This window comes from Fulmarus glacialis, unplaced genomic scaffold (genome assembly GCF_000690835.1).
Source record: "Fulmarus glacialis isolate BGI_N327 unplaced genomic scaffold, ASM69083v1 scaffold12088, whole genome shotgun sequence".
NCBI lineage: Eukaryota > Metazoa > Chordata > Aves > Procellariiformes > Procellariidae > Fulmarus > Fulmarus glacialis.
In genome coordinates, this window is record NW_009230215.1 from 8,284 (window position 1) to 18,303 (window position 10,020).

General features: G+C 56.6%; 1 protein-coding gene across 1 annotated transcript in view; it reads left to right on the forward strand.

Moving 5' to 3' along the window:
* The window catches only part of ST14 (suppression of tumorigenicity 14 (colon carcinoma)), an 18,208-nt gene extending 8,266 nt beyond the window's left edge, over nucleotides 1-9,942 (forward strand). The window contains exons 2-19 of the mRNA XM_009584145.1: nucleotides 115-274; nucleotides 512-639; nucleotides 1,227-1,297; nucleotides 1,761-1,921; nucleotides 2,332-2,367; nucleotides 2,756-2,993; nucleotides 3,167-3,306; nucleotides 3,749-3,846; nucleotides 4,418-4,527; nucleotides 5,410-5,540; nucleotides 5,810-5,914; nucleotides 6,889-6,996; nucleotides 7,366-7,479; nucleotides 7,657-7,785; nucleotides 8,167-8,353; nucleotides 8,549-8,823; nucleotides 9,115-9,251; nucleotides 9,781-9,942. Coding sequence (XP_009582440.1) covers nucleotides 115-274; nucleotides 512-639; nucleotides 1,227-1,297; nucleotides 1,761-1,921; nucleotides 2,332-2,367; nucleotides 2,756-2,993; nucleotides 3,167-3,306; nucleotides 3,749-3,846; nucleotides 4,418-4,527; nucleotides 5,410-5,540; nucleotides 5,810-5,914; nucleotides 6,889-6,996; nucleotides 7,366-7,479; nucleotides 7,657-7,785; nucleotides 8,167-8,353; nucleotides 8,549-8,823; nucleotides 9,115-9,251; nucleotides 9,781-9,942 — 2,490 coding nt within the window. The remainder of the gene's footprint in view (nucleotides 1-114; nucleotides 275-511; nucleotides 640-1,226; nucleotides 1,298-1,760; nucleotides 1,922-2,331; nucleotides 2,368-2,755; nucleotides 2,994-3,166; nucleotides 3,307-3,748; nucleotides 3,847-4,417; nucleotides 4,528-5,409; nucleotides 5,541-5,809; nucleotides 5,915-6,888; nucleotides 6,997-7,365; nucleotides 7,480-7,656; nucleotides 7,786-8,166; nucleotides 8,354-8,548; nucleotides 8,824-9,114; nucleotides 9,252-9,780) is intronic.
* Nucleotides 9,943-10,020: the final 78 nt, after the last annotated feature.

The window sequence follows — 10,020 nt, forward strand, 5'->3', positions numbered from 1 at the left end:
ATGGGGAGCTGCCGCAGACAGGTAGCTCTGCTCTAGACTGCTTTGTGGTTGGACCTCTCCAAACCAGGCTTTGGGAACAGCCTTTCCACCGTCCTGCCCTCTCTCCTCTCCTAGGACATGAACAACCTGGAGGAAGGGGTGGAGTTCCTCCCTGCCATGAACACCAAGAAGATGGAGAAGCGTGGCCCAAAGCGGCGGGTGGTCGTCACCGTCGTGATCGTGGTTTTCCTGCTCATCTCCCTCGTCGCCGGCCTCCTGGTTTGGCACTTCAAATGTGAGTATGACGTCTGGTGGGTGGTGGCATGTGGGGTGATAGCCTGGGAGCGTATCCACATGGAAAAACTTCGTTACCCGGAGTTGCTCACGTGTGCCCTCTCTAGCTCTGGGAAGGCTCCAGAAAGTGGGGGGACACCGTTTCCACCCCTCTGCCCCGACTGTTCTCACTGGGGACCTGCTGTGCCGTGGTCCCAGCCTTGGCTGCCCTTTCTGCCTCTGATCCGTTGCCTTCCAGACAGGAACGCGGCCGTCCAGAAGATTTTCAATGGCCACTTACGGGTTCTGAACTGGGACTTCCTTGACGCTTACGAGAACTCCAGCTCGCCGGAGTTCATGATGCTGGCCAAGAAGGTGAAGAGCACGGTAAGAGGTTTCTTGCATCCCTCCTCCTGCCAGCAGGACTTTTTCCTCTTGCCCCATGGCCGTGGAGATCCTGCCTGTAAGACTGCTTGGAGCTTTCGCGCTCCTCTCGGCTCTCCCCGCTCGCCGTGATGCGCTGGGCTGGGTGCAAGGAGCCTGCCTTTAAGCTGGGTCTTGGCATCATGGCTTCAGCCCAGTGTCACGATGTCTCCCTGCCTCTGCCACCCTCCGTGTGCTGCAGGAGGCTGCCTGGGCAAATCCCAGGGTCGGTGGATGAGTCAGGGCTGGGAGCTGAGGCGGGAGCGTGTCTGCCCTTGGTGCTGAAGGTCTTGCCTTTCCCCTCAGACTCGGGTATTTGCTGTGCTTCCCCCAGCAAGCTGAGTCAGAGCAGGCTGTGGTGTGCAGGTCTGGGCACCTCTGGGACTCTCAACTCTCCCTCTTCCTCTCTTTGGTCCCTGCAGATTCCTGCAGCCAGGGATGCCGGGTATGTGCCCTGATTTTCCATAGCAGGCTTGAAGCTCTGTCTGTCTTTAGCCTTTCCCCCCTCCTCACTTCTGGATGTGCTGAACACCCTCCTTTAAACCTTTCAGGTGGAGGAGATCTACAGGAATCATGCAGATATTGGCCCTTACCACAAAGAGACAGTGATAACTGCGTTCAGGTGAGTGTTAGGAGCTGCCTGAGCCTTGTCGGGGGGTGGAGGAGGGCGATGCTGGGATGTCACGCAGTCATGGACTCTCATTCCTGGGCTGCTGTGGACGGAGGCACCTACGGAGCGACACATTAATGGGTGGGCAGTGAAAAGCGACCTAAAGATGCGTACTGTTTTCTGCCAGTGCTCATCACTGTGCGCTGGGGGAGATGTCCTGGGAAAATCAAGATATGGTGCGGTAGAGCCCTATGAACCGCAATGGGTGGTGCCTGGCAGCTTTGAAAAGGACTCCCCAGGCTGGCAGAGGGCTTTTGCTGGGCGCAGTTTGCTTATCTTGTCATTGGGACTCTCCCTTCCCCATGGCCATCCTCCAAAAATGGCTCATCAAGTATCCTGGCCCCTTCTTGAACTGACACTTGAGCCCTCCTGTGTCTGTCCTTGCTCTTACCCTGTAATCGCCCTTCCCCTGCAGCGAAGGCAGCGTCATTGCCTACTACTTCTCAGAGTTCTTTGTCCCCAAGTACCGGGAGGAGAGTCTGGACAGGGCGATGGCGGACAAGCACAGCTTGGTCCAGAGGTGGAACCCCCGCCTGCGAAACCCCATGCTGAAGGTGGAGTCGGTCGTCGCTTTCCGTGAGTGCTTGCTCCGCGGTCCCTGGGCCTCTGGCGTGGGGCTTGGGGAGGGGGACGTTTCGCTGGAGGGGTGAGCCTTCCCTTGGGTGCCTTGGGGCCCGACCCGGCTTTCACAGCGCTGCTTTGATGGGCCGTGCGGGCTAGAGGAGGCTGCGCGGACCGCTCCCCTTCGCTCGAACACTCTGTGTCCTCCTCTGAGCCCGTCTGCAGAGGGACAGGGATGAATCTTCCCAAGCAGAGGAAAAGCTTGGTCACTCGGCTCCCCGGGAGCAGCCTCCCCCTGGCCAGCTTGCAGGGAGAGACCCCACAAGCAAGGCCAAATCAATGCGGGTCCCAGGGACAACTTCAGCTTTGCACCCAGGGACATTCCGCAGCCCAAAGGATGACAACACCTCTGTTTTCTCCTGCAGCTGCCGACCCCAGCATAGCTTACTCCGCTCGGGACAGTAAGTACAGTTCTTCTTCAGTCTCCTAACAGCCTCTGTGCATCCCCAGACCCCTTTGGGGTGGCGATTTCCTTTGCGGGGTGGAGAAGGGGCAGAATAGAGGTGCTCTGCGTGCAAGGCAGACCTCCATGTGCTGCTTGGAGCTGGTTTGGGGTCGGCCAGACAGCGGCACACCTAGCAGCAGTGCGCGGCCACCGTTCCCCGGTGCCTCCTCGCTTTGTAGATGGAGGTTGATAAACGAGGGTGCTCCCTGCCAAGAGGCATCATCTGCCCAGGGACAACCTGCAGGCAGATGAGGAATTACGAGTGCTGCACTCTGCATCTCAAGGAAAGGCAGGGCAGAATTTCCTCGTTTGCCTTGTTAACTCTTCCCTGCTCTCCTGGGCAGAGAGCTGCATGTTTGCCCTCCGTGCCAAGGAAGGGGAGATCACCAGTTTCACCACGCCGGGCTTCCCCAACAGCCCGTACCCCAACAACGCGCTCTGCTACTGGACTCTGAGGGCGGATGCCAACTCCATCATCAGCCTGACCTTCAAGACGCTGGAGCTGGAGCAGTGCACAGACGACAGTGACTACGTCAAGGTGTACAACTCTCTGAGCCCCGTGGAGCCCCACGCTTTGGTCAGGTGAGTGTCCCCCATTAGGTTCCTGTACGGCACCTGAGTCCTGGCGTGAAGTGGGGGGTGATACTGAGGAGTCCGGCTGGTAACTGAGCTCCTGTCCCTGCTCAGAGGTGACCTGTGCTGCTTGAGGCTCTCTATGCAGCTGCGTCTAACGGATTTTGTCCTTTACTTCCTAGGCTCTGTGGGAATTACGCCCCTTCCTACAACCTGACCTTCTTGTCCTCCCAGAACGACATGCTCATCACGTTGGTTACCAACAAGGAGGGGAGATTCCCTGGCTTTAAGGCTGAGTTCTTCCAGCTCCCGAAGATGAAAGGTGAGCAGAGGCCTTGGCCCAGTTCCCCCCCACCGCTCCCTGCCGCGGGCAGCTGAAGAGGGAGGTGCGGCTCTGGCTGCGGTCAGTTTGCCAGGGATGTTTCCAGGGCCAGGAGACCTGGAAGCAGGTCACCTCTCGGCTCTTGGAGCTTGCCTTGCCCACGGTGCTCTTGGCTGCCATAACGATGTCCCCTGAGGAGGGCAAAATAAGAATTACGTTGGATTAGACATGCAGATTGATGTATGCAGGAAGCACCTAATTGATCTCCTGGGTTCTCTCCAAGCCTTGGAGCAGAGCTGCTCTCTCCAGAGATCGACTTAACCTTGTTAGAGACTGTTGCATCTGCCTTCCTTCCTGCCTGGGGTGAGAGCCAGCTAAGGCTTGGGAAAACCACGTCTCTTTACCTCTCTAACCTGTTTTCATCTTCTTGGTTATCTTCTAGTCTGTGGTGGGACTCTGAAAGGAGAGAGCGGCACCTTCACGACTCCCTATTACCCGGCACACTACCCCCCAGACATGGACTGTGTTTGGAACATAGAGGTAAGACGAGGTCCTCTCTTTGCCTTAATTAGTCTGTCAAATGAACTCGGTTAGGCAGGACACTGTGCAAGTGAGCTCACAGCAGATGCTGCCTGGAGACTTAGAGTCTGACGTGACTGAAGGGAGGCTTTAGGAGCTGGTGCCAAAAGCAGAAGAGGGGCCTGAACCCTGCTGACACTTATTGTGACCCCCAATAACTGTAGCTTTACACGAAAAGCACCAGAGCACGTGGGCTTTGGGACAGGCCAGTCACTTGCTGGCAAAACTGGTGGTGGGGGGAACAGAGCAGGCACTGTTGGCAGAGGTCTGGCTTCAACCCCGCCTCTGTGTGCTTGTTTGATCTGGGATCCCAGATCCAAGATCTGGGATCCTGGGTCTTTAGACCCAAGCAACTGTCGAAATGCCAGGGTGAGCCATAGCGGCTTTTCAGGAAAGTGTTTCTTTTTCTGCTGGACTTCTTTCCTTTTTCAGTTATCTTCTGTCGTCCCCCCAAACCCTTTTCCCATGAAACTCATTCCCATTTTCTGTGCTCCAGAAAACGACGTGCCACTGACTCTGCTTCCTTTCGCAGGTTCCCTCTAAAAGGAACGTGAAGGTGCGTTTCAACATGTTCTTTGTGCTGGAGCCCGGGATCCCGGTCAGCTCCTGCACCAAGGACTACGTGCAGATCAACAACACGAGGTAGGTGTCAGGCGCTGTCTGAGCCGCGGCTTTGCGAGTGGAGGGGCTGCGTTTAGTTATATGGCACCTTGTGCTTTCCTTAAACTTGCTGTGAGAACAAGTGTGCCGGTGCTTTTTGGGATGTGACGAGGCAGGAGGGTGCTTGGCTCTGAGCTGCTCTCGTAGCTCGATGCCCCGTGGTGAGAGGGGAGCAGCACGCTTGGTCCTGGGGATTAGACCCTGGGTTTGTTGCATCCCCCCAAATGCTGTGGAACATCACATCACATGCCTCGCGTGCAGGAAGGCAGAAACATCTGGCGGGGTTTTGCTTGAATGAGCAAATCTCCACTGTTAGGGTAATTGCGTTGTGTTCTGTGATGCATTTACTGTTTGCTATTATACAACCTAATGTAAGCTGAGCCAAAAAGACAACTTGGTACCGCGCAGGGGAAGCGAGCGGTGTTGTTTCACAACATTTTGGGCAAGGGAGCTGACCTTTCCTTCAAGAGAGAGGGTTTCAAAGTCAGCACCTGCATCTGTGGCCCTGGCTAGTGCCTGCAGCGGTGCTTGTGTAAGTGATTCCTACCAACCTGGGGTGGGATGGGATCCTGCGGCACGGTGGATCTGAGATCAGAGACTTGGCAGGGATTTGGATGAACTCGCTCCCAGTCGTTTCCGAGGTCACAACGCGGTGGTATTTGCAACCTTCTGCCAACGGCAGCAAAATTCGGCTCCTGTGTGCAGACCTCGAGGTCCAGCAGCTCGTGCTGGAATCGGACCTGCTCTCCGTTCTCCTGCCCCTTCGCTGTCCGGGGGTGTGAAGTGACCCTTTGTGCTGACGGGGGGGTCGGGGATGGAAGAAGGGCTGCCCGGTGCTGACCCTAGAGATCTCTCTCCCTGCAGGTACTGTGGGGAGCGTTCCCAGTTTGTGGTGGCCAGTACTACCAACAAAATAGAGGTCCGCTTCCACTCAGACCAGTCCCACACGGACACTGGCTTCTCTGCTGAGTACCTGTCCTACGACTCCAGCGATCGTGAGTTGAAATCCGGAGGCTGTGGGGGGAACTGATTTGCCCAAGGTCTGGAGGCTGTCCCTCCTCTGCGATTACGCTGCCCTGTAAATTGGGAAGCGCCCTTCTCGGGGGCAGCATGGCTTATTTTCCTGCAACCCTTGTATTCCTGCTCTGTTCCGAGGAAAAGGCGTCTTAAGCAGGCACAGGGAATGTTGTGTGCTTCGGGGAAGAGACACAGAGGGGACGGCTGGAAGGCTCCTGTGTCATTTTATCCCTTTCTCCCCTCTCAGCCTGCCCTGGCAAGTTTACCTGCGACACTGGCCGCTGCATTGACAGAAGCATGCGCTGCGACGGGTGGCTGGACTGCGTAGACGGCAGCGACGAGAGATCCTGCAGTAAGCCTGTCCTTCGTTTCTTTTCGGCTTGTCACGGGAAGGGCCGCGCCGGGGGTGGCTGCGGGGATTTGCTCCGGGCTCGTTCTGGGTAACTAAGCCTTAGTGCTGAGGCTTTGCAGATCAGCTGCCGGTGTCTCCCTGCTCGCCTCGCTCGCTAGCACCAGCGCTGCCTCATTGCTCCGGGCTGGATCAATTTGGGATCCTTTCCCAGCGTAGGAGCTGTGGGCTCCTGCTCATCTAGCCCTCTCCCGGTGGGATCTCCCTCCCTTTCCAGTCCCTCCCAGCTGGAAATGTGTTTTTCTATTTTATCCTCAAGGCTGTTGTGGGTTTGGCTGAGCTGGGAGGTATAAAGGCATGTATTTTGTTACCGAACCGGGCAGGTATTGCAGAGCACATCTGGAAAACCTCTGGGATACATGGGAGTTGTTTCTTTGTGCGACAAGTTTTCCTCTTGGATTAGCAGAGCTATCTCGTAGATAATATTATTGTCCAGGGTCTGAAATTAATTAGAGAGGATGGGATGCCCTGGTTTGGGATCTCATTTGCTGTAAGGGGCTGTATGGGGAAGAGCATGCTGCTGGCCTGGCTGCCAGCACCGTGATCCGGGTATCTCAGGTTGCTTTTCCCACGGGTTGTAGCAAACACTTTGCTTGAGTTGTTGCCTCTGGCTGTCCTGCTGGTGTAATGTCAGCTTCAGCCTTAACTGCCCAAGACATCACAGCACTCAAAATAGTTTTGTTCTCCAGAACAGTGGAAATGCTGTGCTATAGCCTAAGCGCGTTACGTATTTATGTACGCATGCGTGGCCCCAGGCTGTCGTGCTGTTTTCTGGCGCGCTTGTTCCATGTGCTTGCAAACCCCCTGGGAGAGCTGCCCAGGTTTTCCCGTGATGCTGCGGTAGACGTGATGGCGGATGGGTCGCTGGTGACCGCCTTTGCAGGTCTCTCCCCTGATTCCTCGCTCTCCCTTTTCAGCCTGTACCGACCAGCAGTTCAGGTGCCAGAACGGCTGGTGCAAGCCCAAGTTCTGGGTCTGCGACAACGTCAACGACTGCGGCGACAATAGCGACGAGCTGCAGTGCAGTAAGTAACTCGCCCCGCGGGCAGAAAGGGCCGAGGGCTGGAGCAAGGCGATGGAGGTGCAGAGGAAGGCGAGCGCTGTGCTGGAAACGAGCAGGCGAGAAACACAAGACGCCAGCCTGTCCTCGAGCCCACGCAGGAGCCCCGAGGATGAGTGGAGGTGTAGGAAACGTGGGCTTTTGGGAAAGAAAGGGCTGCGGTGGTGCGCAGTTTAGAGAAGAAAAGACCGGGGACGCGGGAAATGGGCGTTTGTATGTTGTAGCTGCAGAGGCTTTACTGGTCTCGGGGGGAAAGGGAGGTGGACACAGCCGTGTGTTGGAGGTACCGTGGGGTCTGTGCCCTGCCGTCCCTCAGGAGCCGCTCTTTCCCCAGGCTGTGCAGCTGACAGCTTCAAGTGCGACAACGGGAAGTGCGTCCCCAACGCACAGAAGTGCGACGGCAAGGACGACTGCGGGGACGGGAGCGACGAGGGCAGCTGCAGCAATGGTGAGGATGGGCTGCGGAGGGGACCTCCCCTCAAACGCAGCGGATTTCCGCGTGGCTGAGCATCCTGGCGTGCTTTTTTGCAATGTCCTGGGGATGGGCAGAGGAGTCGAAGGGCTCCTGAACGGTGCGACCTCCCCAGAACTGGGGCTAACCCCTCTCCCTTCGTCCTGCCTGCAGCGGTCCACGCAACAGTCCCCTGCAAGGAATACACCTACAAATGCCGCAGCGGGCTCTGCATCAGCAAGCAGAACCCGGAATGTGACGGGGAGCGGGACTGCGAAGACAATTCTGACGAGGACAAGTGCAGTGAGTACCCTGGGGAAGGGGGGACACGCGTTTCTGGGCTGCGCCTCTTAGAGAAACGCTTCAGCGTGGAGGAGAGAGGCCCTGGGCTTTTCTGTGCGATAGCTTAATCTGAAAATAGCCGAGCTGTGTTCTGTAGCAGTGAGCAGAGTGTCTGTGTTGTTCAAGATGTTTACACAGATAATACAGGGGTTTGTCTGCATGTTTACGGACTTGGCCAGTAAATATTTTGGCAAATTTAGCGTTTGTGTTCCCGTGCTGATCAGCCATCCCTGACCTGGGTAACGGGGCACTTGTGCGGTGGGAGAGATCCCAGGGGAAGGAAGGGGAGGTGCTGAATGGGAACGGGAGTGACCAAGCGCCCCTTCTCCTTCCCCACCCCAGACTGCGGGATCCGCTCCTACACGAGGAAGTCGCGGATCGTCGGCGGGCAGAACTCGGACGTGGGAGAATGGCCGTGGCAGGTCAGCCTCCACGTCAAGGGCCAGGGCCACATCTGCGGGGCCTCGCTGGTCTCGGAGAGCTGGCTGGTGTCGGCGGCGCATTGCTTCCTGCAGCTGCAGGGCATCAGGTAGGTGGGAGCCGGACCGGGGAGCGCCTGCTGTAGGCAGGACACCCTGAAGGTTGCACTTCCATTTTCAGTCATTTGCCTGAATAGGAAAAAAACAGTTTGTACAGGCGCTTCTAGGAAACCGTTTAAGATGGCGAGCTAGCACGTCTGTGAGACGGGGGCCTCATCCTGCCCCGTGTTTTGGGGCTCGTGCAGGTACTCGGACCCCAGCCTGTGGACAGCCTACCTGGGCCTGACCAACCAAGGCAACCGCAACGGCCCCGACGTGCAAACGCGGAAAATCAAGCGCATCATCTCCCACCCCTACTTCAACGACTTCACCTACGACTACGACATTGCCGTCATGGAGCTGCAGACCCCCGCCACCTTCTCCTCCGTCGTCCAGCCCATCTGCCTGCCCGACGCCACCCACAACTTCCCCGTGGGCAAGGACCTGTGGGTGACTGGATGGGGAGCGACCGCCGAAGGAGGTGAGCGCTGGCGTTGCCTTGCTTTCGCATGTGGCTTTAGGGAAAACGGGGGGGCTGGCTGGACACAATTTAAATGTATTAAACGTATAGTTTGCCTCGAGACTGGAATCAAATGAGATTCCCTGGGGAGCGAGCAAAGTTAACGTCTCGGTCCCGCTGGAAAAACGGTATTAGAAGAAAGCAGGTCGTTGCAATGGGGATTTACCTGGCAATTAGTCGGTCGTTCAGAGCCCAAATGAAGCTTAAGAACGCCATGCACTTTATACTTACGCTGGCCCTCCCTCCTCGCAGGCAGCGGAGCCTCCATCTTGCAGAAAGCAGAAATCCGGCTCATCAACCAGACCGTCTGCAACCAGCTGCTGTCGGACCAGCTGACGCCGCGGATGATGTGCGTGGGGATCCTGACGGGCGGCGTGGACGCCTGCCAGGTAGGCTCAGCGGTGCGGCAGCACTCACGTTCATCGCTGTGAGGAGGAGCCTTTTTTTGTTCTGGCACTTACGCTCACATTCCCACGCTTAATATATTAATAAATCTACGGGGATCCTCCTTGACTCGGACAAATTGGAATGGGCGTGAGTGGCAAATTGTGTCGACGTGTGACTTAGACTCAAAAACTGCACGGCTTAGGCTCCAAAGCGTCTCACCAGGTAGGAGAAGAGCGTGCCCACACTCCAGTTTGTCACCGAGAGCTGTATTTAGCAAGACAGGCCGCTTGTTTAGCTCTTTATTCTGGCACTGTGACTCTTGTTGCCATACTGAAATATTTGTTTCAGATATACGTACTATTTTTTTCCTTGATTCAGGGAACGGACAGCTGACTTAGTCCCAAAAACCAATTATTTGGCCTTTGACTGGAGTTAGCGATTATGGAGTTTTTTGTGATTTGCTCTGTTTATCACTTTGCATTAGGACAAGGTACAGGGTCGGTGCTTACGCTACGGTTTGTGTCTGTGCAGGGAGACTCGGGAGGGCCGCTGGTCAGCGTGGAGCCCAGCAGTCGGATGTTCCTGGCCGGTGTAGTGAGCTGGGGCGACGGCTGCGCGCAGAGAAACAAGCCTGGAGTCTACAGCCGGCTCACTGGCCTGCGAGACTGGATCAGAGAGCAGACGGGCCTTTAGGGACATGCTCATCCCTGCCTGGACACGGACACCTCTTGTACAGCGCCGGCTGGAGACACTTGGAATTGTCGCGTCCTC